This window comes from Cyclopterus lumpus, chromosome 10, assembly GCF_009769545.1.
Source record: "Cyclopterus lumpus isolate fCycLum1 chromosome 10, fCycLum1.pri, whole genome shotgun sequence".
NCBI lineage: Eukaryota > Metazoa > Chordata > Actinopteri > Perciformes > Cyclopteridae > Cyclopterus > Cyclopterus lumpus.
Genome location: NC_046975.1, coordinates 17,983,523 through 18,010,477, shown reverse-complemented (window position 1 = coordinate 18,010,477; position 26,955 = coordinate 17,983,523). Strand labels below are relative to the sequence as shown.

General features: G+C 42.6%; 2 protein-coding genes across 3 annotated transcripts in view; both read left to right on the top strand.

The window, feature by feature from the left end:
* wu:fb13g09 (multidrug resistance-associated protein 5) lies at positions 1–23,976 on the top strand. Of its 2 annotated transcripts, none has more exons than XM_034542868.1 (29): positions 1–425; positions 2,494–2,682; positions 3,188–3,343; positions 6,690–6,837; positions 7,474–7,707; positions 8,039–8,212; positions 8,905–9,052; positions 10,171–10,319; positions 10,567–10,674; positions 11,255–11,605; positions 11,723–11,794; positions 11,955–12,079; positions 12,182–12,254; positions 12,376–12,579; positions 12,743–12,868; positions 13,177–13,279; positions 13,358–13,542; positions 13,946–14,092; positions 15,124–15,253; positions 15,747–15,900; positions 18,388–18,516; positions 18,693–18,879; positions 19,392–19,481; positions 19,921–20,113; positions 20,212–20,371; positions 21,131–21,209; positions 21,326–21,439; positions 21,847–22,011; positions 22,809–23,976. In XM_034542868.1, the coding sequence occupies exons 2-29, from the start codon at positions 2,504–2,506 to the stop codon at positions 22,881–22,883; spliced, it is 4,158 nt and encodes a 1,385-aa protein (XP_034398759.1). In that variant the 5' UTR covers positions 1–425; positions 2,494–2,503; the 3' UTR covers positions 22,884–23,976. The 2 variants fall into 2 exon arrangements, with proteins under 2 accessions (XP_034398759.1, XP_034398758.1); XM_034542867.1 differs by having other exon boundaries at positions 12–425; positions 2,497–2,682.
* Positions 23,977–26,433: 2,457 nt separating this feature from the next.
* med12 (mediator complex subunit 12) overlaps positions 26,434–26,955 on the top strand; it is a 23,384-nt gene continuing 22,862 nt past the window's right edge. The window contains exon 1 of the mRNA XM_034543984.1: positions 26,434–26,586. Within this exon, the coding sequence (XP_034399875.1) occupies positions 26,485–26,586 (102 nt within the window). The 5' untranslated portion in view covers positions 26,434–26,484. The remainder of the gene's footprint in view (positions 26,587–26,955) is intronic.

Here is a 26,955-nt window from a genome sequence, read left to right as displayed (position 1 = left end):
GTTCAGTGTTCCCGTTACCAAGGCGACTATTGAGCACCGTCACCGGTTGGCGCAGCCGTTACGACGTCACAAGTGATACCGGGAATTCCTCTCCCTGCCGTGACGGGGAACCGGAATCTCAAGACTCCGCCGGGAGGAGGCGGACACATAGTGTCCACCAGCGTACGTCAAACCATGAGGCGGCAACCGTGTTCATTCGCCGCGTTTCCTGCCCGTGTGTTCTCGTGAGCCCCCCGGTCCGCCGCGCGGAGGAGGAGGAGGAGACGTGTCCGTGTGGCTGCGGGACACAAGTTTAGTTTTTCATGACAACGCTTAGAAAAAAGACAACATGGTCAACCGCATCTTCATCTGCATTTCCTGCTCATAAACACCAGATCTGAGATCTGTGCAGGCGCTAAGGTGACTCGAGCAAGGCCGACTGGAATGTAAGTGCGTGTGCTGTGAATGCAAACTTCAGCCAGCGGACGAAAAGTAATGGTGTTTTTTGGGGCTTTTTTACTCTCGCTCTTAAACACATTGCCCATAGCAACTATGGTAGAATGTGTGCCATGAGACGCATTTAAATGATATCGATGGAGTAAACTAACGAGGCAATTGGGTAATATTTCTAACTGGTGAAATAGTTTGAACGAAAAAAGTTGTATTTGTCACTGGAAGTGTTTCCCAAGTTGCCCTTTTGGTTTATCAAAGCATTTTAAAGACATAAATAGTAGAGAATGAATTAGATGTGTTATGTTTTTTGACCTTTTTTTCCCCCAAACTGCTTTGTTTACAATCAAACAGGTTCCTCTTGATCTTGATATTTTTGGAGACACTGAAAACAAAACAGCTGTATCTTTAAAATATACTTAAGCTAATGGGTATTTATTATTAACTGTCTCTTCCCTGCATTCGACTTTTCTCTTGTGTTTATTATTTATCAGTTGGTCGATTTTTGACACCGAAACGCAGTATTTGAGGAAGGCATTACATGGCAAAAGTGTTTGTCTTACGGTGTGATTGTTTGTTGTTATTTGTGATTTATAAGTTTTGAGTCAAATCTATCATCCAAGCAGACGCATAGGAGCAGATTTTAAGCAGAATGATTGGGTTTTTCTTACACACAATGTAAGATGTTTGTCTGGGTTATTCTGTCTAGTGATACTTAACTACTAATTTAATAAATCCCATGTAAAGGCCAAACTCATACAATGCATGGATTCTACTAGCTATTGCATGTTGTTGTTCTTAAACATATGGAAGTCCGATCCTGGCCAGCATGTTCTTCTTGACTGTAATGAATAGCATGAGGTCTTTTCTTTAAAAAAAAAAAAAAAAAAAGCTCTGAAACGTTCACAGCCATATGACAAACTTCACATGATATAGTCACCGAGGGCTGCGAGGAAACATCTTTTCATGCTTCTCCTCCACCCCATGGTGTTTGGTTCCCATCCCCCCTTTTACATATACAGCGACTGTTTGTGACAGAACTGATTGTATCAATTTCTATTATGTGACTCTGTTTGTGCCGCTATCGGGCTGTCTCATCTGTAATAAATCTGGTCATTGACCACATTCTCCGGGCAGTCGATCTGCACTCCACACAGAGCCTGGCCGACCTTGTCACGGGGCTTTGCCATAAAAGGGATCAGTGACGGTGTGTACGGACACACCGGCAGCTCAGATGTCTACTCCCGAGCTCCTGGGGCTGCAGGCAGCTCGTCTTTAAATAGATAAGCACTTTAGTTGTATGCCAAAGAGGGGGCCCCGACATCTGTGCAAGGTGATTTCTCAAGTCTATCTGTGTCTCAGAGGGTGATTCAGCAAAACACTGCTCCTCTCTAATACTGTAGCTCTCAAGGTTAAATGAAGACACATTACTGTGTTTCATTCTTCCTTTTTTTCCCCACAGAGTTAAGCTAAAATGTCAAGTGTTTTTCTCAAAGGAAAAAAAATGTTTTAAGCATCTCAGAAAAAAGAATCTACTTCTTCTGTATATCAAACCATTCCAGCAAATTATTAATATAACTGTTTTGTGTAAGTGATTAATCTGCAACGATAATTATAGAGTAATCATTTAATTTGTTTCTTTTCAATTAAAAACTGACAAAAATCCATTGGTATATTTTTATATATGTGTAAAATTAATATCTTTGGGTTGTGGACTGTTGGTTGGACAAAACAAGCAAGTTAGCCCTTTTTTCAAGTTAACCGTGAGCCCTTTGGTAATGCTTCTGGAATGTATAAACTGAATTCATAACTGAATTGTCAAGAGGATAATCCGCCGATTAATCAATAATGAAAATATGTGTTAGTTGCAGCCCTAGTTTCGCAATGATTACATCTGATCAAATCTCCTCCGAATTCAAATATAAGCTAATAACACTCACAATAAAACTAAAGAATTAGTTAGAGCTTTTTTATCTGCAGCGGCAGTGGGTGGATAACTCTTAAGTATGTATTTGCAGATTACATTGGATTTGTGATTAATGTAGTTTTCTGTTCTCTCCCCAGAAGGTCCGCCATGTTCTCTGATGCCCTTGAAGCAGACGGGAGGGTGGAAGGCCTGCCTCTGTCCTCCCCGCAACTGATGCCAGAGCAGGCGGAAGAGGAAACGGAGGCATCGGCACAGAGGGGGCCAAAGAGACGAGGCCGCTACCGCCAAAGCCTGCAGCTTTTAAAGCCCTTCAGAATAACACACGAGTAAACAAAACCATATTAAAGTTCATGAGGCGACTCTCTCTCTGACAGGGAGCCAGACAGAGGCCGACATTAAGAGATACAGATGGTTTCAGGCTGACACATTGACTGACAGATACCCATTTAAAGACACAGAAAAGTTCACATTTGTGTTCTCTGCTTGATGTGCTGACTGTTGGGGAGTAGCAGGAGGCCTTGATAAAGGATGGGAACTTATCCCCCGGCGACAGACAGCACTATGTTTGAACATGTGCCGACTGATAAACTGCCCCTGAATTTTTTTCTTTTCTTTTTTCGCTGCTCTCTCCGATTTCTGTGAAGAGCGTGCAAATTACTGTTCAAACACTGCAGGCATGATTTACCTTTCATTGACTCTGGTGTGCAAAAGCGCCTCTTCTTTCTCAGAAGCTTATGTGGGCCTGCTCCCCCCCCCTCTAACTTAGCACCTCAGTGTATGCCTGCACTTTTAGACATCTCACCCATCTCCGCGTCTTCTCCTCTATTTCAGGCACCAGCACCCAGTCGATAACGCCGGCTTCTTCTCATTTATGACCCTGCACTGGCTCTCCCCACTGGCACTGAAGGCCTACAAGGCGTCCAGCTTGTCTATAGATGATGTGTGGGGACTGTCCTGCCATGAAGCCTCTGAGATCAACTGCCAAAGGTAAGGTAACTGCTAAGGTTTGCCAAATGAATGTGACCATGCTGTTTGATGCTGAAACACCGTATAGGGGTGAGACATGAAAAGGGTTTCACTGAAGGTGAAGTTATTTGTGGCTACTTGTGAGTTGCAATGGAACACACAAAAACTGGCCTCTTGTGGTCAGCGGCGAGCGGAGGGTCCCAGCAGACGTCTGGTCGTTCACCCTGATTGCAGTGAAAGCAGCTCCAAGAACTGACCTCTTGTCTTTTGTCGTCTTGCTCTTATGTTTTATGTAAACTGGAAACTGGTTGACAGCTGCTTGGAGCCCTCAGGCTCTATGGCCAATCGCACCGACCTCGCTGACCTCAAGAAGCAGTTTGACACTGTTTTTAAAGTCACATGCTTTGAAGTTCATGGATCTGGTAGACTTTAAGACTTCACAAATAATCTATAAAGTTATAGTTTACAATCCTGGAAACGTACAAAACATGTTCTCAGGCAGAGGGGGAGAAGAGGTAGAAGGATGAGGAAGTGTTGGTAGGATAAACTTATGTGTGTTGTGTATAATAACATTAGGGTAGACTTGCTTGAGTTGTATATACATAATTAGGTTAATTGTTTGAATTATGGATAAGCAATAGGGAAAGTAAAATAAGTACACCTTATTTTTTTAGACACATACAGTTGTATATTTATATTGTATTTTTTTTATTCTATATTAAGAATTTGCTACGTTAAATTATCATTTTATTTGTCATTTTATTTTTACTTATTTGTTGGATGGTCAAAAAAAAAAAATTAAATAAGATCCGAAGGCATTATTAAAAGCACATTAATGATCCACATCATTGCACTAAGTAGTGACATATTCCTTCGTTCCTGGAAACATGGGCCTTTTTGTTTACTTCCAGTCAGTCCCGTGAGCAGTCACCAGCACACCAACATGGCAACCGGAAATTATCTTTGAACAAATGCACTATTTAAATATTCAAATTAATTATTAATATGTCGTGAACCGAGGACTTGTTGGGCTTCTTCTGGGCAGCTGCTTGCTGAGCCTGGTTGGTAATTCATCCATGGTGGAAAGGCACTGCTTCACATTCAAAGTAGGCGAAGATTTTCCTGTGCCTGATAGTTTTCTGTTCAAAATATTAAACCAAACTCAGAATGGCCATATAATCCCGTAATTTAAGTGGAAATGTTTTGTAATGTAGCCACACATTATGAGACAAAGAACAATCCATTTAAGGTCAAAAGTCATGTTTCTTTGGTTTCAAGAGCCCAGTGGAGCATGTTGTTTCAGGGCGTATTCAGGTGAAGTGATCTACATCACACAGTGCTCTGGCCATGGGACTGTTTTTTAAATTTATTGAACAAATGGACAAACTTGCCCTGCTCTGCACCACATGTTATCAAGTTCACAATATCATTATATAATTCCCTGAAGTGTAAACAACTGTTGGAACAGGATTTGTTGCCTGCGCAGTGATGAACATCCAGCCTTTCTTAACCGACGCGGGAACGTTGTACTGGGATGGGGGGCTGCTAAGAATAGCAGGGATTAGAGATTACAGTGAGAGTTAGTGCCTGACTTTGGCAGTTATGTCATGAACTCCTCTACCTGCGATGCACTGTGTCTCCCTGTCACATTCATTAGCTGCCTGTTATTGACTGGAGCCAGGCTGACATAAAAGTCATTGTTTGCTGTCAAACACAGCCTGAGAAGAGCCTTCTCGTAACGCACTAATTATACGAATCAACGATAAAGACTCACATTAATCGTATTAGTGTCCATTTAGTGTTTACTGCACACAATGCTTTTTCCAATACCCATGTGCCGTTGGGTCATGTTGCCACGATTTAGCACTATAGAGGTCGGCGGCTATTTGAGGAAGTTCTGTCTGGTGACAACTGTGTGGGTGGTAAATGACCAGTTCTGTCAAAAGGCTCTGGCTCGCAGCCTGGAGGTTTAGTGCTGCTGCTGCTTTGTGTGTGCTACAGAGCACAGAAAAGGGGACGCGGCAAACGAGCACACAGCTATCACATTGGCACGGGCGGGCAATAGTGTGCACGAGCGCTGCGGAGTTGCAGGAGACTCCGCCTTTATTTGGTGTTTACATAGCAAGAACAGTTATGCAACCCAGATGCAAAGCAGCGATGTGGGGGAATGGGAAAGGCACCCTGGGAGAGTTGACACTTGTTGGTGCTCAGTGAGGTGCGAACCTTGAACGCAATGTCCCTGCCAACACACACTCGAAACATCAGCTTCGCTTGCCATCTGGCAAACTGAGACTGAGGCTGCTAGGAACATTTAAGCCATGTTCAAAAGACAGTCCTCCTGTGGATCCCACACTGTTGCCCCGGTGCTCTCATTTCCATTTATGTGTATGACCATGCACTCACGTCAGGGTATGCTATTGCACTGTGGCATTTTTAAATCTGTAAATGTTGTTAATTAGGATGAAAACTAAATACACTACTGATTGCTGTAACAATATTAACCATTATGTGGGTACATGTTCACAGCCAAATGTGTCCTATTTTGCTGCTCTACCCGAACACTGTTCACTGTTGGTTGCTTTGTCCATTGATGGGATTTAGCAACACGAAACGTGTTACTCACAAAGAGGTCTCATTACCGGTGACTCAAGCTGTGCTCCGTGCAGCTATTGGGCTGCAATTAATTGTAGTCTCTTAGATTCAGGGCCATTTGACTTGAAGTAGTAATTATTAGGCTGCTGAGAGTCTAGTTGCTTTAATGTTCTGTCTATCTCTGATACGTTTTTAATAAAATCATTAGGTAAATTACTTTCTGCAGCTGCTCTGCTGCTGCTTTATAGAGCCATAAGCTATGATGCATTTGCCCAACAAGATATGTTAGCCTCTTTAAGGGGTATTATAGAGCAATAAAAGTGCATTAACACATCTTGGGTAACATGTTTGGAAGGACCTTTCAGTCTAATTATGTGTTGCCTCATTCATGATTGTATATTGTAGGTCACCTTTAAATAATCATCAGCCTTGCTGCCTTGATTCCAACTGCCATGATTGCCTGCCAGACGGTTTATATTCCCCATTGTACTGTTGGGCAGTCTGATAAATTGGAAGTGCAACTCTTCAATTTTTAATCAACTTCATTTAAGAAAAAAAATCACAAAGTATTCAGTATTCGTTTCGCTGATGATCATTTTGGCCTTCAACTACGCCAACTTTTACACACAGTTAATTGATACTATAACAGCACTTTGATAGCATTCATGTCTTTATTTTGAGACTCATCATTCACTAAATGATGTTCAATAACAATGTCGTTATGTATGGTTGAGCTGGGAGTTCAACTAGCTTGTCATTTGGTTTCTGGTTGCAGGCTCGAAGCTTTGTGGCACGATGAGCTGAAAAGTCGAGGGCGAGAGGGGGCCTCCCTGACCAGAGTCTTCTGGAGGTTCTGCCAAACCCGCACGCTGGTGGCCATCTTTTCCCTCCTCCTCACAATGGTGGCGGGCTTCGTTGGGCCTGTGAGTACTGTCCAAATCCTCCTTTCCATTTTTAGATTCCGCTGAATCAGCTAATACGCCTTTCAACATGGAGGAGTCCCATGTCCGGGTGTATTTTCTGAAAATCCTTTTATCCTGTTTCACGCTGGTGTGGAAATTGAAATGAAAACATACTGTGAGATTACAAAGCCTCAGATAGTGAAACCCATATTAATGCCATCGATTAGCTGGTTTGTTCCCAGTCACGCTTTGGTGTCGCACTCTTAGCTTTCGAGCTCCCTCTCCGAAAAATGCCCATAGATGAGCGTCAGACAGCTGAAACGCGTCTACGAAAACACCCCCCCACTTTCCCCCGACAAATACCCGGAGAAGATACAATACAGACTGATATGGAATTTACGAAAGGGTCTCTATGTTTGGAATTCCCAGTTTCTGATATTAATGAGTCGGACCCATTGTTCCCTGTGCTCTAAGCTGTTTATTTTGATGTCACGTTATGTGTACACTAGTGCTTGCTACTACCCGCAACTATTAGCATTAACTGGATTTAGTTCTTAAACAATGACGCATGTGTGTCACATTCCTGTGTGATTTATTTTGTACACTTGCACTACCTCCTTTTCGTCTCCTTTCCCCTCTCTCCCTGTTCGTCCCCAGGCTCTCCTGGTCCGAGCTCTGCTGGAGTATTCCCAGAGCTCAGTGAGCTGCGTGCCTTATGGCCTGTGTCTGGTAGCCGGGATCTTCCTCATGGAATTGATGCGCTCCTGGTCTCTGGCGCTCATGTGGGCCGTCAACTACCGCACTGCAGCCCGCCTCCGTGGGGCAGCTCTCACTTTTGCGTTCCACAAGATCCTCCGCCTACGCAGCACTAAAGACATCGGTACAGGCGAGGTAGGTGATATAATCCTGATGGGGACTCATCACCAAATTAACTAAATCAGCCCTCGCTGCAGGGCACTACATGCAGATGATTGAGGTGGATTTCATTTCTCCTCTTACACCATTTCTGCTTAGATCTCGCCAAATCCCATAGCCTGAGGGAAGGGAGGCTGTTTAAGATTAGTCATTATGCAGCTTAAGAGTAATCATTGTCCAACAAGTAAATGTGGGAACCATACCTGTATTTGTAAAATAGATTTTAGTCTTAGCTTTGAGCTTCCAATGTGTATTTGTTAATTTTAGATTTGTAATTTGTCATGTACATTACTGTTTCTCTACCTAGCTCATCAACATCTGCTCCACTGACGGCCAGCGGCTGTATGAAGCGGTGTCACTGGGCTGCCTGCTGGCCGGGGGGCCCCTCGTGGGAATACTGGGTCTTTCCTACACTGCATACTACCTGGGCCCCACTGCTGTGCTGGGATCAGCAGTTTTCATCCTCTTCTACCCAACCATGGTACGACTACAACCTAAACATATGTAACAGTGAGGCAAAGGACATTTTTAGCTTGTTGTGCAATGCAGTTGGTACAAACACTGAGACAAAATGCAGGACACTTGCAGGGACAGAAATTAGAATATATTAATAACAACAAAGAAAACTGTCAGTGTTGTTAATACACTGTTAATTACTCTCAAGGAGAGAATATAGTTTTATTACTGACTTCAAATTCATACCAGTAATGTTCACCATCATTATAGCTATACATTTAATTACAACCATTTCTAAAAGTTTTCCAGAAAGTTATGATCATACATAATCCAAGCAATTTCAATATAGAAATTTCCAAATGTTTTACCAAAAGGTAATGCTTTATTGCTGACTCATTCTTTTCAGAGCGAGAAGTAAAAAATATTTGCTGTGAGTAGAAGACATAAGTAACACCTTTACGTTAATTCAGGCTGCTGAAGAGTACAACCAGCACTTTTTAAAAACACTATAACTCTTTGGCTATCAATCTCCTGTCAACTCTTAGCTGTAAGTCGGAGCCTGACAGCCGGAGACCCTGGTATTGATGTGAAAGGCATTTATCACTCTGGTCACCCAGACAGGCCTGCAGCACAGCTAATGTGATTGTGTCTGCTTTCATTTCCTCCCCCTGCCACTTATTTCTCCTGTCATCATTTCCTCTTTTCCCGTCTGGACAGATGCTCGCATCGAGACTGACGGCGTATTTCCGCAAGAAGTGTGTGGTGGTGACTGACCGCCGCGTGAGGCTGATGAACGAGATCTTGGGCTGCATAAAGTTCATCAAGATGTATTGTTGGGAAGACGCCTTTGCACGGAACATTCACAGTGAGTGGCTGACGTGTTCCCGAATGAAAGCAGTGTTAGGAGCTGCTCATTTCGTGTTTGTGGTCGAGAGATGCAAACATCATGCAATTCAGAGCTTTCCCAGGCTTTTATAAATTCCCAACTCACCCAGAAAAAAGGGTCATCTCATTTGAACGCCTGTCACCGTGACAGATATGTAACAAAATGGTCAGTTTATCACCTGGAATTAGACTCATCCTCTGAGAGAACTCGAAAGATAACCCTGACCCGAAATCCATTTTCATTAGCTTATACCTTTTAAGTCTTTCCCTGTGCCATCCTCTATAATCAGGGCCAGTTTGAATCCCTTGGCTTCAAGGTTAATTTGCAAGGTAGTTTGGGGCCTTCTGATACCTTGAATAACTGCAAAGGCTCCTTTACTTACCATGAATTAGCGATGGCCTTTTCTCATGAGGCCCTTGCTGTAGGTTATGGATAAGGATCATTTTCCACTTTTAATCATGCTTAAAATTAGCCAGGTGGGGCTCGTTTTCACTGCTGTCCTGTGATTACCTATTATAATCATAATGAATTGCCATTCGACTTAATGGCCTAAGAGTTACAGTGTCATTCTCTTGATTACAGTGTTTTTGCCCAGGGAAAGGGGGGTTGATCTTTACTTTGTAAGAAACCCATATAACATCCAAAGCGAATCCCAGGGAAAGGAAGGAGGGAGTTCTCATATTTCACACACGGTGCTGCTAGGTCTGAAAGATACACAAGCTTTTTGTTCCAGCGTTTGCTCCCACAAAGCAGCAAGCAGTGTGTATTTGAGAGATACGAACATGGAGCAAGAGGGGCAGGATTTTGCCATTATGCTTGTATAGTTATCAAGGTTCAGCAGGTTTTGAAGCCCCTTTCATACCATATTTGGATGTGGGGCCCTCATCCTCCCTCTTGTATCTATTTCTGTCCACTCGCTGTGTCGTGGTTAGTGACTCTTATGGCATTGTTGATTGAATGTGCACTGGAGATCCATGGGGAGTCACTCAACCCTTTACCTTATTTTCACTCTCTTTGTGGCAGTCTTTCGCCTTTTTATCATCTCTCTCTTCTCTCTCTCTCTCTCCCTCTCTCTCTCTCTCTCATCTCCTCAACAGAGGTGCGATCAGAAGAGAGGGGGATACTGGAGAGTGCGGGGGTTGTCCAGAGCCTCACAGTGGGTGTGGCTCCCATCGTCGTGGTGATAGCCAGCGTGTGCACTTTCACCCTACATATGGCTCTGGGTCAAGAACTTACTGCAGCTCAGGTATTTAGATATGGGAACCATTTTCATTTTGGATTCATCCGTCTTCACTGTAAACATATTGGTATATGTTGGTATCTCATTTCTTGCTAAATAACAAACAACAAAAGATTATTTACATTGAATGTTTATTAAGTTGATGTGATGAGTCTCCAGCTGCAATGAGCATTTCTAGATTTTAAAGTCGGGTGTGGCCACAGGTAAACAATTTTGCAAATAATTGTCTCCATCTCTACACATCCTACCTCAGGCTTTCACTGTGGTGGCAGTTTTCAACTCCATGACCTTTTCCCTGAAAGTCACACCATTGGCTGTGAGGTCACTGTCAGAGGGTTCTGTCGCAGTTAAAAGATTTCAGGTGAGAAATGCAGATTAGTCTGTCAACGACCGCTTTCACAGAGCCACTTAAATTGCTTTTATCCAACACAACACTGATTCTCCAGCATGCTCTTTGACTGTTGATACACTGTCAATGGGCAGGTCAGATTTTACCATTGTCAGAGACGCTCAAAAGGTGCTCCTGTTGATGCTAAGACACACCCACTCCCCTACTGGTATTTTCTGACATACTGTTTTCCAAACACATGGTAAAAGTCGCATGTTAGTGAGGGATGGTTTCACAGAGCCAACCTGGGTTAGCAAGCGTTTCTGCCAAGGGTGCACCAAAAGGTTTGAGGTACTCTGTGTTTTTACTCTAATGCAGTGCATAATAAAGCAATGAAATACTCAAGGACAGAACTATACCTTAAGCACAATGTGTCCGCATGTCTCATAACATAGCACAACCTCAAGTATGTTACACCTTTAAACAATCGTTTGCTTTAACATAAGCAAAGAAAATACAATGTATATGTATTAATCTTTAGTAAGCATAGATTTGAGATATATTGTTTAAATTAAACGTATCATAAAGTGACCCTTTGTATGCGTCTCCACAGAGGCTCTTTATGATGGATGACAGAGAGGTTGTTTTGGTCAAAACGGAGGATCCTAACAATGCAGTGGAATTTCGGGACGCCACACTGGCTTGGGAAAAGGCACGTTCTCCGGCTGCGAAGCCTAACCCGCCTCCTAAGAAGCGAGGAGGGATGACGCGCGTCCTGCGCAGGGAGAAGCTCAGCCTGTACATTTCCACAGAGGACGACAAAGGAAACAAGGAAGGTCCCAACGCACATAGTCTCCTCACAAATATGGAGCAGGAGAGTCCACAAAGCACCATCTCCTCCACTCAAAGCGTACGACCTCCGCTGCACAAGACCCTGCACCGCATTGACCAATGCATTAAGAGGGTAACAACACAAACATAAACTATACGTGGATTAAGGACATTTTTATTCAAAGAGTTGGACAAACCGTTGCCTGCTTCATGTAATCCCCACAATGCCACTGTTTTGATCCCCTTTTAGGGTTCACTGGTTGGAATCTGTGGCGGTGTCGGCAGCGGAAAGAGCTCCCTTCTGTCTGCTCTACTGGGACAGGTGAGATTGTTCAGTTCAGTTTCCTCTTCAGGCAGAACAGACAGAAAAAGAATTGTCTTTTTGAACCTTTTTTTTTTTTACACCCAATGCAGCAACCTTGAAAAAAGAATGTTTCAAGTGTTTTTTTTTCTGCTTCCAACCCTCTGGTTTATTGTTGCAGATGACCCTGTTAGAGGGTAATGTAGCTGTCAGTGGTGGCTTCGCTTACGTGGCACAACAAGCCTGGATCCTCAATGACTCACTGAAGGAGAATATTCTGTTTGGAAATGAGTATGACCAAGACAAGTAAGATAAACTGTATAAGGATGTTGTAAAAAAAAAGAAAAAGGAAATAAAGGCTCAAATGTATCCCTAATTTATCATCTTTCATCATTGTTTCCTCATCAGATACAATGCTGTCCTGGAAGCCTGCTGCCTTCTCACAGATCTCGCAGAGCTTCCATATGGAGATATGACTGAGGTATTTAAAAAAAAATCAGCTTATCAGTAATATAATTAAAATGCTTCTTTACTCCTGTGTGCAGCAGTTTTAGTTTACGTAACGGATTAAAACGTTTTTTGTTTAAATGTTTTATTTATAGATTGGAGAGAGAGGTGCCAACCTGAGTGGAGGGCAGCGCCAGAGAGTGAGCCTGGCTCGTGCCCTCTACAGTGAGCGGCCCATACTTCTCCTGGATGACCCTCTCAGTGCGGTTGATGCTTGTGTTGGTTCCCACATCTTCCATAAAGCTATCAGGGGTGCCGCCAAAGGCAAAACGGTGCTTTTTGTAACCCACCAGCTGCAGGTACGGGGCTGTTAGTGAATTTCTATTGATACCAATTTTTCCCAAAGCGTACAAAACAACGTGTACATCTTTGTTGTTTTTAGCATCTTGAAAATGTTCCATGACTCTCTGGCGATTAGCTATTTACAGTTTGCCTCTCCCTCATATCTTTTGTATCTTCTAGTATCTGTCTGACTGTGACAAAGTTATTCTGATGAAGGACGGGCAGATTGCCGAGCACGGCACCCATGCTCAGCTAATGGGTAAAGAGCGTGACTATGCCAGCCTATTCAACAGCATGCAACAGGAGGTAAGGCCAGGGCCAAACGAGGCACCAGGCCAGCTCTTTTGAGTAAGGCATCGTTGCCCCCACTGCATAAAAACATTGAACATTACACGCTGAATAATTCATAATCCCAGAAAGTCTTGCCCAATAGCTGGAAATGTTAATGCATACATGGCCTTTCATTATTTATGCGTGCATTGATTTTCTGGTGAGCTGCTAAAGACTCAATATCTCTGCTGAAATGACTTGCTGTGTGTTGTTGTTACATCTGCTGTGATTTGTGGCAGCATGTCTCAAAGCTTACTTTCTTTCCTTGCCTGTTTGTCTCTTAGAATCTGGTGAAAGAGAATTTAAAAAACAAACGGCATGGGGCAGATGCAGCAAAGGCTGACGGTGCTGTGGTTGTCAGACCAAAGGTGGAGAGCACGAAAGGAGGTGAGAGACCCTGCCATGTTTTCCTGCTAAATGCATCGTTTCCTCGAGAACTTTTCACACGTAACATCTTTCATTCAGAACAACTGATGAAAGCGGAGGAGAAGGGCTCTGGTGCGGTCGCCTGGTCTGTGTATGGAGCCTACATCAAAGCAGCAGGAGGGCCTATGGTCTTCATCCTCAACATCTTCCTCTTCCTGTCCACCACGGGCAGCATAGCCTTCAGTAACTGGTGGCTGAGCTACTGGATCAGGCAGGGCAGCGGGGTGAGTGTGGAGACGATCCTGCTTTGGTATAATAGACGCCTCTATTTAGTGTGTATCTGGCTCCCAAAAGAAAAAGAATTACTACACTTCAGTGAGTTGTAGCAGCCGACTGAGCATTAATCTGAATGTGCATGATTAAAAAAAAGTAACGGAACTACGGTAAACTTAATTAAAAACAAGCACAAGCAGTGAAGAAACAGATGTGCAGCAAAGCAGGCGGTAGCTGCTATTGAGAAATGTGCTTAGAATAGTAAACATCATTGAACTGACTGGTTTTCATTTGTTATGTTGTATTCCAAAGTGTGTGCTTTTCTCTGTTTCATTAGAGCCACAATTCCTACGTGGGGAGAAATTGGATTTCTTTTTCTTACTCTTGGTAATTTGTTGCTCCATCTGCCCTCAGAACACATCATTAATCTTAGTGAATGAAACGATGGCGGGCCACAGCATGAGACTCAACCCTCACATTCAGTACTATTCAACAGTTTACGTTGTTTCCATGGCAGCTGCTTTACTGCTGAAGACTTTGAGAGGGCTGGTGTTTGTGAAGGTACGCTTCCCCAGAGACTTCCCTCTTTCTGTCACATGCTTTATCCACTCAATCCCTGATGAACTTTAGAACAACGGTGGTGTTTGAAAATAATATGAAACGTTGATCTATTAGTGCAGTGTTACGGAGTGCTCTCTAATTGTCTTTATTGTCATTTGTTCATGCTCTCCTGGTTCCAGTGCTATAATTGAAAATGCCTGTAGGCCAAATCCATTTATCTGTCCGCTGCCATATCTCATGGCTTTAGTGTGTGTGTGTGTGTGTGTGTGTGTGTGTGTGTGTGTGTGTGTGTGTGTGTGTGTGTGTGTGTGTGTGTGTGTGTGTGTGTGTGTGTGTGTGTGTGTGTGTGTGTGTGTGTGTGTGTGTGTGTGTGTGTGTGTGTGTGTGTGTGTGTGTGTGTGTGTGTGTGTGTGTGTGTGTGTGTGTGTGTGTGTGTGTGTGTGTGTGACAAAGGAGAGAAAGGATGTGTGTGTGCATGTCGGTTCCCCTTCGGGTGCGTCCTCTTTTGAAAGCTAACCCATGCTGACACTGCATTGCAGAGGTTAGGTCCCTACGTTAATGTGTGCCACTTGAAATTGCTAATTTTTCAAAGATGGCTAATCTTTTTTTACCCCTAGCTGTGATGAAATCTTTGGGAGTGTTGAATATTCCATTAATATAATTAATCTGTTCTCTGCTGCCACATGTTATTTCTGTCCTATTGGTGAAATGTCTCTTGCTCATTGGGTCATGACCTTTATGTCAGCCTCCCAGAAATTCATTATAAAGGAAGTTTTGACATCTTGCCTTGTGCGAGGGGGGACGGGGAATTACCCACCACTGTGCACATGCTTAGCATATGGTGAAGTAGCGTTTATAACTCTACAGCCAACATGTGAGTTATTGTGTTTGAGGCTGAGCACACTGGCACACAATTTTCCTTCCAACAGTCTGTTCATCCAATCCTTGATTCTTTCCGTATGTTTCCTTAAGTTGTTTGTTTCCATGTGTCAGGTCTCATGTTCAAACGCGGCTGTTGTTTGCGTTGACAGTGCACGGTGAAGGCTGCCTCTGTGCTCCACGACAAGCTGTTCGACCGGCTCCTCCTCAGCCCCATGCACTTTTTTGATACGACACCTCTGGGCCGTATCCTGACCCGCTTCTCCAGAGACATGGATGAGGGTGAGTCTTGATTTGTCTTGACTGTGAACCTTCCCCCAAGAGAGCTCTGTCAGTCAAGTCACCCTGGTTGACAATGTGTACTGCCAAGACACTGTGGTTTCACACGGAGGGGAGGGCCTTTCTGTGATCTACTTCACTGGTGGCTTTGATTGACAGGTGGATTTTGTGGGTTTCTGTGGCCATTTGATGCAGTTGGAAACGGATTGTTTTTTAAAGGGAAGATGGATACGTACCGGCCGTAACATGTTACAGTATTATATGTATGGTTTTGTTAAACTATAATATGTATTACTGTCTGTTGGAGATTGTGTCTAAAACTTGTCAGGTAAAATAGAAATTGGCTGGTAATTAGTAAAAAGGATCCCCTTCTTTCTTTCTTTTAAGAAAAAACAAACTCTAGAGCACTTTGGGGGACACAAAGGGAATATTGTCTTCACATATAGAGAGAGCACCACACAGCGTGTCTGATATATGATGTGTCTCCTCTCCAAAGTCGATGTGCGTCTCACCATGCAAGCTGAGATGCTTCTGCAGAACCTGACCCTGGTGCTGTTTTGCTTGGGTATGGTGGGCATCGTCTTCCCCTGGTTCCTGATCTCCATCCTGCCACTGGGAGCCTTCCTCTTCATTGTCAACCGTGTCTCCAGGTCAGACTCTCAATTGTTATCATTGATATTTGCATTGAGCCTGAGATTCAAACTTCATCTCCCTGCAAGCGATCTGAGGAGTGTTGCCGGCAACAAGTGATGAGTAAGCAACAAGCGCTCAAGTGACGAGCAAGCAACTAGCAACGTATAGCTGCGTCAGTTGATTTTGTGGCCACTCTGGGCTGAAAAACATCAAAATAAGCCGACAGATACACACTGGCTCATAATTGGGTTGAAGTGTGAGCAAACAATTACTAGCAGACACAGAGCAACATTTGCATTTATTTGAAATCATGTTTCTGGCCTCCGGACAAATGTTCACGGTACAATAAACATTTAGCTCCATTTACTTCTCCGCCAGGTCCTGAGAGAAATATCTAAGCAGCTAGATATTCAATATCATGCACCAGCTAGTCGATAACTTTATATCCAGTGTTTGGTTCAGGAACACTTCTTGCTGTTAAAGAGGTTGATGAGACTGAACTGTACAGTAATTGAACTGCAAGGTTGCCGATTATTGTCTTTGATTATTCTCTCTGATTTTAAGCACAAGTGTCAGTTACTTGCTTTAATAAAGATACATTTTAATAATGAGTATTAAATCAACCAAGACTACTGCACAAACATGATGCTGCCAGTTAAAAGGAGCTCTCTGTATGCGGTGGATGTGATTAGTTGCTTGTATTGTGCCCACAACAGCCTACATAGCAGCACAACCCATATTAATTATGAATTAGTTGACGCAAACTTATTGTGATGAGTATCTTTTATGGGAGGGTAAAGAACTGTGAGAAAGAGTTGCAGTGATAATCTTTGTCTTCAAGTGTGTGGAGTGTTATCGGTCATTGATTTAACTTTTCACAGCTTCTGTTATGTTGTGAATGTTGCAAGAGCTTCCATCCACTAAGAGGAACAACAGCTCGCTGGTATCTTGGGGAATAACCACAGCATATTGTTATTTCCTGTATTTCCTGTATTCTGGCCTTTACATCATATTAAGTCATGACAAATGAAAAATGATCAAAACATACGTGTGTCTGGTAAAGCTGAATTTTGCTCTCAATAACGCCCCCCCCCCCCCCCCCCCCCACGCTGATATCAACCACTTGATATCTTTTGCCTGCATAGCTGGAATTCTTGACTCTGATCTGATACCAGTTTGTCTATTGAGGGATCAGTTTAATTATAAAATATCTTAATTTATCTTTTACGAGACGCGTGTAGCCTATTAATCACACTAAAAACAAGAGGAAGAGATGATCCCCAGCTATTTCCAAAAGGTAGTCATCACCCTTGGCAACGCTTTAAAAGGACGAAATACTGTCATGACACCTCAGGATGTGTGTGGATGTTACGTCACACTGCTCTCCCATTGAAATCACCCACTTCTAAAGCAGCCTTTATTGAATTCTGAAATGAAACGGCCCAGGGCATAAACATGTTTGTCTGCATCGCAGCCTTGAAGCAAAGAGGTGTCATGTTGTTTCCCGCTGTCTTCTGGGCTTTTATGAGAAGACCAAATGATTCATGGGAGACGAGTAATTCGCATGCACCATCCATTCTATCGTGGTGTCTAAAAGTGGAGAGAGACACCCCTCGTTTTGTCAATAAGCCTCTCTCACTCACACGACCCCGTCAACGGCGGGTCTGGTGTCTCTCTGGCTGCTGATTGTATGGCTGGCTGTGCGCGGCTGTGCTCATAATATTGCACATGCATCAGATCGCAGGAAAACGACCTGAGCTCTGTCAGGAGAGCGGCTGCTGCGCCGTGGACCGCATCCCTCGCTGTCCACCGTGTCATCATTACCCCGTCTGCCACAAAACTGCATCATTAGTGCTGATTCGTTCTCCTTTCTCTCATTCTTTAGCGACGCTCCAGCATTCTGGGCTTATGTCTTTGCTCTTTTCAGTATCTCACTAAATAAATAATTGGCAGCAATATCAGTTTGATCAAATACTCTCGATTTTTCAAACGAGACCAAATTACCTTCTCAAAGGTTTGCGCTTCACATTTCATCCTGGATTTTACAGTACTTACTGCTTATAAGGAAGTGTTCCCTCGTGATGTTTTCCCATTTAGTGTAATTTATTTGAGAGATTTGCTCCTCACATGCTGGAGCCTATTTGCACACAATACTCTTCCATTTTCATTCAAATGAGGCAAACCTGAATGGAGGCTTTTCAATTCTGCAGTGCTACCAACTTACCTCATTAGGATTTAAGGTTATACATTGAAAAACTACTTTAGTTGCATTTCTAGTGTTGCCTGGAATAAGAATGGATATTTTAATACTAACTTTCAGTCGTTCATCAAAATATGAAGTTATAGACGCTACAAAAACCCGCCAGATGTACAAAAGATATTAACATTTTGCAAACATCTTTATTTAATCATTTCTAATAGCGTATTTACAAAAAATGTACATTATTAAATGAATTCCTATAGTAGTAGGTTGCATGTTTAAGCTTATCTTTTTCTATTTCCAGGGTTCTGATCCGTGAGCTGAAGCGCCTGGAGAACATCAGCCAATCACCATTCACCTCTCACATCACCAGCAGTCTTCAGGGACTTTCCACAATCCACGCCTACGGAAGAGGGCACGACTTCCTCCAAAGGTGAGGATCATGGTGCCTTCCGGGAATGGAGATCATTAAACTTTAATTGAATCGTATCTCTTGTTGCGGTTTTTCAGTTTACTTCTTCATTGAGTAAATATACCAAACCTCATGCATGCAAGCATGGGAGGATGGAGTTCTCAGTGGTTGAAATGCGTTTATCTCTGTTCTTCCAGATATCGGGAATTATTGGACACCAACCAGGCCTCCAACTACCTCTTCAGCTGCGCCATGCGTTGGCTGGCTGTCCGCCTGGACCTCATCAGCATCTCTCTTATCACTGGTGTAGCACTTCTTATTGTCTTCATGCACAATCAGATACCTCCAGCCTATGCAGGCCTCGCCATATCATACGCTGTGCAGGTTTGTAAACAAACACATGTGGTATGGAGACACTGGCAGCTCTAGTCGTCTTAAAAGGCTGAAAAGAAGGTAGTTTTGAAGCTCCAGATGGCATTAAACATGTGGCAAAATAAAGCCTCTTCTGGTTATAACGGCTCCGATAAAGAGGCATTTTATAGTTTTATAGCACTTAGCTAAACAGTAGTTTAGACAGTTGTTTGGCATTCAAACGTGGCTTTATATGACCATGTCTAGCCTCCTTTTTGGAGGGGGATGCATCAAAGTACTGGATTCATGTGTCTTTCAAACTGTCTAAAATTTGGCTTTCTGGTTTTTTAATTGCTCAGTAATTTAGTGCATGTTATAATCGCAGAGAATCGCGAAGGAGCCGTATCAACAGATCTGTTGATTTGGCTGTAAATCTGTTGATTGTTTTACTGCTTGAGCAGCACATGTAAGTGAGTGTTTCATATCATTTGTTCAACTGTGTTAACCATTAACCTTCCACCTCTCTGCTATTCTCTCACCTCCAGCTGACCGGCTTGTTTCAGTTTACTGTGCGGCTGCTCACAGAGGCCGAAGCTCGGTTTACATCAGTTGAGAGGATCGATCATTATATTAAGGTAAGAGCATTGATTTTCACAGCGAAGAAGGCGGATTATGTGGCACTCGGGCACATGGTCACATACACTGAGACGCTGTCTAGAATTGCACCATCAAGCGCGGACCAGCCCAGAATAGCAAAGCAGTTGAATTTAGGGCAGTTGGCATGTCCAGACGTGTGTGTTTTGTGTGGCTGTGATTGTGTATGTGTGATGAACTCAGCGGGAAGCAGATAGAAACCCAGTGTGAGGTCTTAACACACTCCAGAGCACATGACAGGGCTTGTTTCACACAACAGGCAAAACTGCAAAGATACGAATATCAACTCCAAGTTTTTCTTTTCCGTCTTTAAGTTCAAAGAAAAAGCTCATAGAGAGAAAACCACATCAGTTCGGGAGCTTGCCCCTCCGCAGAGATTTAGAGATTAATACCAGATTCCATCTCCGCTCCGTATCTCAGTGTCTCGAGAGTGAAGCACCCCGACAAAGTTCTGAGGCAGATGCTCCTGCTCCCTCCTGGCCTCAGCAAGGAAAGATCACCTTCCAGGATGTGGAGATGCGATATCGTGACGCTCTGCCGCTTGTGCTCAAGAAACTCTCCTTCACAATCCTGCCTAAGGAGACCGTTGGCATTGTGGGCCGAACAGGATCAGGTGAACCTTTCTGGGCCCCAATCGGCAGCGTGTTCACTCTTTTTCAATGTGCACACACACATGTCTTCATGCAGTATCTCTTCTGTCCGCGTTTGCAGGAAAGTCCTCTCTGGGTGTCGCTCTCTTCAGACTCGTGGAGCTGGCCGGAGGCTCGATTGTTGTTGACGGAATCAATATCGCACAGATTGGTCTCGATGACCTGCGAAGCAAGCTAGCCATCATTCCTCAAGAGCCGGTGCTCTTCATCGGGACAGTCAGGTAATGCGAATGATAATTACTAGTATTAACAAGATTTGTAACTTACGCATGGTTCCGTGGTTTACAAGATGTAAAAAGCAGGGCAAGAGGGAAGAATGAGTAAAAACCTAGACCTCAACAGTTCATGTGCTCTTAAACAACTGCTCTAATGGAAAATCCCTCCGTGTCTAGTGGTGCAACTACGTGGCCAAATACATGCTTACATAAACTATATATATACTGTGTGTGTGTGTGTGTGTGTGTATATATATATATATATATATATATATATCACTTCCTTCCCGTATAGTTGGATCCTCCCTGCCACAAAAGGTGGTGTGCCTTCAGTCAACCTGCCTGTTTAAAGCATCTGAGTCTATGATCCTGTTAACATACCATATCCATATCCATATCCCACTATTTGCCTTGAGATGGTTTTCTCAAGATGTTTTAGTGATACTAGTGATGCTCTTTGCTGTGTGTGGCCGCAGCAGTGATGTGGGGCTATTATCATAGAGACTCTGTGTCTATTAGTGTGAATGCAAAGCCACACCAGAGGGAAATATTTGTGGTAAGAAGTGAAAACCAAACATCAGCATTGCGTTTCCAAAAACTAGCAGTAAGTTGCTTTAGTGATGTCAACTACCTCAGGTGAAAATTGACCTTAGTCAGCTGAGGGTAAGGAGTGTAGTATCGGCAGTATACTGTACTGTATGTTTGACATTATCATAATGTTTAAACCGGTTAATGACTATCACAATTGTGTCTTTTTTCCAATAGGACAAATTTAGACCCATGGGATCAATACTCTGATTCCCAGATATGGGAAGCGCTTGAGAATACGCATATTAGTGAGCTGGTAAGTGACAGGACGGTTCAACACTGTCAGAGCATACCAAATAGTGCATTGCTTGAATAGAAAAAGGCACGAACATTCATCCTGATACCTCTGTACTCCATTCTGGCTTTCCTCAGATCAGCCAGCTGCCTCATTCGCTCCACTCAGAGGTGACGGAGAACGGAGAGAACTTCTCGGTGGGAGAACGGCAGCTGCTCTGTGTGGCCAGAGCTCTGCTGCGCAACAGCAAGGTGCTGATTGTATGATACAGCTAGTTCATATTTTACATGTGGAACATTGTTTTACATGGACGATGATAGCAGCTCAAGTAAGAGATGCTTCTCAATTTCATAATAACAGAAGACAACCTCCTCAAAGTGTTACTGTGTCTCTGCATGGGATAACACTGACACCCAGTGGTACGAAACAGGACTCCATCTTACAGACTTGAGCAGCATACAGTAAACTGTGACGTTTTTCCTAATTTAGTATTCATAATAATATCCTCAAATGTTACATATATTACAGCAAACACAGGCGCCAATACCATGTCTTTGGGTCCATGTTGTAATCTTGTGTTTTGTGGCGTCTGTCTTTGCCTTTTTTGTTTGATTGTTTGATTTTTTTTTCATAGCTGTTTTTTTGTATTGTTTTCTAGATTCTTATGTTGGACGAGGCCACAGCAGCCATCGACACTGAGACCGACCGTCTCATCCAGGAGACCATTCGCTGTGCGTTTGGCAGCTGCACTACGCTCATCATTGCCCATCGTCTCAACACGGTGATGAGCTGCAGCAGGGTCATGGTCCTGGACAACGGACAGGTGTGTATAACGGCAACACGTCTGATTGCATCATTGCACCATACTGCCCCTCCCCCCCCTCCCTTGGTTTAAACTCATTCCCAAGATGAAAAACACCCGATTCACTGTGTGAATTGCTCTCTTCGAGGCGATGGATTGGATCAGGCAGTGCACATTTCACTTGTGGTGGTGTTGTGTTAAAAGCTGACGTTTGATGCAAGCCTTGAACGTGGAATGCATACGAGAGCATGTGAGCATGTACTCTGGCCTCCATGCAGTGTGGGGGGGCGGGGGCAGCAGCAGAAGAGAAAACCGCAGTTTCTACAGGGGTGTTAATATTATTTAGTATTTGATAGTCCTAGGCTTTCTAATACTTACAGATTGCATTAAGCTGCACATATTCAGCTTTGATGGTTGGTGGGTTAGTTTGGTATAGTGTTAACCATGGAGCCATCACAACTTATCTTTTAATTCAAGCTTTTAATTAGTTTTATGTCATCTCTGATTTCGTCCGTCTGCATTATTAGATCTCCAATATAGCAGAAAGAAAGTCTTTTAGTCAATATTTAAGTATTAAGTACCTTTTCAATGATCGATCAAAGCGTAACAAAGCTGCCTGAGGTCAATAGTTTCCAGACATTAAAGTTCTTCACATATGCTCCCTGTGGGGAAAAACTTGGGTTTCCATATTCTTAGAGAAAATAATAGGCCTTGATATTTGTTCTCACGACACAAGCTCGTGGAATGAGCAACTGAAACTCCGATTTGAGATTGTACATGCTGGTACTGATGCTGTTTTATCCTTTTCATTCTCGTAGATTTTGGAGTTTGACAGTCCCGCTGCCTTGCTGGCAAATGAAAACTCAAGATTCAGAGCCATGATCGAAGCATAAGAGAACCAAAGCAGATAAAAAAAATTAAAAAAACACTGGTGCTGAACTTTGGATGTGAAAAATATTCAGTGGAATACCTGAAATGCACAAAAATCACAGTTAACTCCGTCCACCCGGGGTGTGAGAGATATGTGTTAAAAAAATACATTGGCTCCTGTGACGGCTGCGCCGTGTAATACTGTCTGTTATTTCAAAACCAAAGACCCAGGCACCACATTTCTGACCGACTAATCATATCTCACTATGCAAACAATAACAAAACAGCCTGCTTGTTATTTTCTTGGGGCTAAATAATTATCTGCGAGGGAAACAGAGCAACAACTCTGATCAGAGCACTTTATAATATATGTATAATTTACGTGGACACATGGTGCTTCCTTTTCCTCCGGAGGTCAGCTGATCAGTGGGACTCGGAATTAGTTTAAGTCTTTTTATTTCCAATATTAAGACTTCACATTGCAGGAATTCACTGTCGAGAATGTATTAGTTAGTAAAGATTAATCAATACAGAATATCTTTAAAGGAATCATCACCTGTTAGCCATTCTTATAAGGCACTGTCTAAAACGTGCTGAAAATGTTTCACTGGTTTTCTTTTTTATGTTTTATGAATCTAGTTCAATGTTTTAATGCAATCATTTTAGAAAACTATTGCAGAATCAAAATGTGCCTAGAGCTGTAAACACTTTCAGGTCATATAATGGAGTTAGCCATAAGCAGGCATGGAAGTACTGTGTTTTGGAATGAGCGGAAGTTTCCACTAATTCCAAATGTTAAAAAAACTTGCACATTTTACACTGATGGTAACGTTTTCACGAGCAAGGTCATTCTGGTGTTGAACAAAGTGTGTTTTGCAGTTGCAATTAAGCTGAAACGGAGCAACACAGGATGTTTCCTCAAATGTTTCCACAAAGATGGGGATTGTAAACTTCTGCCTTATAATCAAGTTTGTGCTGAACAATCTTAAAGAGTGCAATATTGCTTTGATACATTTTAAAGATTGCCTTTGTTCACATGAGATTGTAACCTTTTTGTAAATGTTTGATATTTCTTGATAATGTTCTTCATTTTCAATAAAGATATTTTTTATATTTGCTGACGTCCAGTTGCCTGAGTCATTTTACATGTGAAAGGGGAACTCCACAGATTGTACACATCAGAGCCTGTTCAAGTCTTAGAAAGTACTGCGTATGTGTAATACAGTATAAAGCCTTTTGTGGCTCTTAAATTATCAGCCCATTATTGGCACTGTGGAAACCGATCAGCTGTTAGCAAACACCATCCATCCCTTAACAAGGTAACAACATTGTTGGAATTCTTGAAGCTGCACAGCAGTGAAAGACTGCACACAAATATGTCAGAGTGTGTATGTGTGAGAGAGATAAACAACTGGACTCAGTCAAGACTGCCCCTGACTCTACTCTAAGTATACAGTCAGCAGCTCAAAACATCTGGACAATGTCTTGTCCAGCGTTCACCTCCTTGATGGCACATGCTCCACAGCATGACGTAATCTTATTTTCGAAGCTTGCAGATATCTGTTTAGTATGTTCAAGGATGTGTGCAGGTGCAGTGTGTTTGTCTTGGTTTGTTTGGTATATGCTCGACTGTTGACTTTCTTTCGCTGCTTATTTGTTTAACAGTCTACTTTTAAAGTCTGAGTTTCAACAAATGAGATTTAAGACATTACAAATGTAGATATCTGTCCGTTGTTCCTTCATTATGTTCAGGGAAAAAAAGTAGATACATATCTATATATCTTTCTATATCTATAGGGAAAAGAATGAGCCGATGCTGCAATGCAATTCAGCTTGTCCCATTACACAACTTTAATAATGACATTTGAGTCCAAGTAGAAGAGACAGCTCGCCTTCAAAGTAAAGGTCGCGCATGTTCAAATACCTTGGCTCCAACAATACATTTCAAGAGAGATATATTAAATAAATAAAAATAGTCTAAATAATGAACACAATATATAATTTTTATTAAGTCATATTTCTTCCACTTTCCCAGGACATTCGAAATCCACGTTACCATGATGCCAAGCAGGCACAGGTAGAAAAAGTCTGTAATTTCTTAATAGTAAAGCAGTTTGAAAAGTAAAAATGTGTTATATGTTACTACTATTGTTAATACACATTGTATTACAGACTTGTGATGTGTGCAGAAACATGTGCATCCTGTTGCAGACCGTCATATTGAAATGGCTTTTTAAGTAGAGGCTTGCACTTTATGCAATTAAATCGTTGTTATCTTTACTGAACCCTCAATCGTAAACAAATGCAATACATATCGTTGGATTCATTTTTGTTTTATACATGCCGGATGATAATCCAGCAAATGTGTATTTATTAATCTATTGTATTTTTATGTAGAATAGGCAAGCGATGAATACATTTGAAGGACTTTACATGGGACAGCTCACAATATGTATCATTCATCCACATAGTTTAAGAAGCCTTAAATAAATACATACATTGGTAATATAAGCAATCATTACATACAGATAATAATTCAGTGTTCCCACTGGCAGTTTATTCACGATCAGTTGTGGGAAAGTACGTCTATAACTGTCATTTATTATGTTCAATATTTTGATTAATTATTTATTCAATTTAGCTCTCCTTAAATTGATCAATGGAGCGAACACTTTAGAAAACGCGCAACCTTTACTTTGAAGGCGAGCCTATTTTTGTTTCCGGCTCTCGACTTCCTTGACTTAATTGTCATTATTAAAGTTGGGTATTGGGACAAGCTGACGGTTTGGAGGGTAGAATTGCATCGCACGTGTTCGTTCACTGCGACAACAACACAGACAAAGCGTTGAACGCGTTTCGGCAGCACAGCTGTCGAACAACGAGCAGAATAACTTTGCATTTGCACAATTAGAGCATTGAAATTAGGCCTAAACTGACATTGTTCATTACACAACGTGAACAATGGGAAATGAATTATACTTCGTGCACGAATCGTAAAGCAGGACCCATCTAAAGGCCCATATGATTTCAAATGCATTTGTGCTTTTTTCTTTTGCAAATGTGTGCACAGATCTGCTGACACTCAGTAAAACGTTGAGCTTTCATGGCCCCTGGGGCAACTCGTTGTTTTCCTTATTGCATGTTGAAAAAATAAACCCATCGACCCAGAGACAGAAAGTGTTCTCTTGCTGAGTCGACTGACTCAAGACGTTTTAATAAGTTTTAGATTTTTTTTAAAACGATGTAAAACCTCTGCATGAGAAATTCAAGTTTGGAAATGCGTATAAAAGTTGCACATTAATACGCACACATATTGCAAAATCAAGATTTTGGGCCAGAATGTATAGGCTACTTTGGCTGGTAGCTTCAAATGCTGCTTTTTTCTGAAGAATTTCAAAAAAATCTTCATCGTGTCAAATTAGCACAATTATATTAACGTTACAGCACCTGTTAATATTATTCTATATTTATGTGTTTTTGTTGTATAAAGGTTTCCTACAGGTGCATCATGTCCTCTACGCGACTTTTATTTTGAAGTTCACGGATGAAACCGTCCCGGAAGTCTGTTTCGTTGTTGTAGCTCGGCTCAGGGGAGGAGGAAAGCCCTGGCTGTGATGCCTCTGGATGATGGCTGCTTTCGGGATCCTAAGTTACGAACACCGGCCGTTAAAGAGGCCCCGACTCGGCCCTCCGGACGTTTATCCCCAAGATCCGAAGCAGAAAGAGGTCAGATGTGTAACGATGTGCGATCTGAAAAGTCCAGAAATAATTCCGTTTGGCGGAAGTAAAAAAAAAAAAAAAAAAAAATGTTCAGCACAAGAAAGCTGCTCGAGCTAACAGCAGCTAGCGAGCCCCCCAGACGGCTCGGGCCTAGCAACAACAATGAACAGCACCGAGTTGTCAGTCGGTTAGCTCGCTCGCCAGCTCACTTGTGGGGGGGACAACCGGGTGTGTGGGGGGGAAACCGGTTCGTCAACCGTCAGTTTGCTTAGCGAGCTCATCGGCCGGTGGATTCTAGTCCCGGTGCAACTGCTGCACTGCAACCGGTCTTTCGCTTTGTGATGAGAGAGAGAGAGAGAGAGAAAAAAAAAGGAG

Coding starts and splice junctions, on each gene's coding strand:
- wu:fb13g09 (XM_034542867.1), top strand. Junction 7,708..8,038: donor AAGACATCGGTACAGGCGAG/GTAGGTGATATA, acceptor TTCTCTACCTAG/CTCATCAACATCTGCTCCAC. Junction 20,114..20,211: donor TGTGGGCCGAACAGGATCAG/GTGAACCTTTCT, acceptor CCGCGTTTGCAG/GAAAGTCCTCTCTGGGTGTC.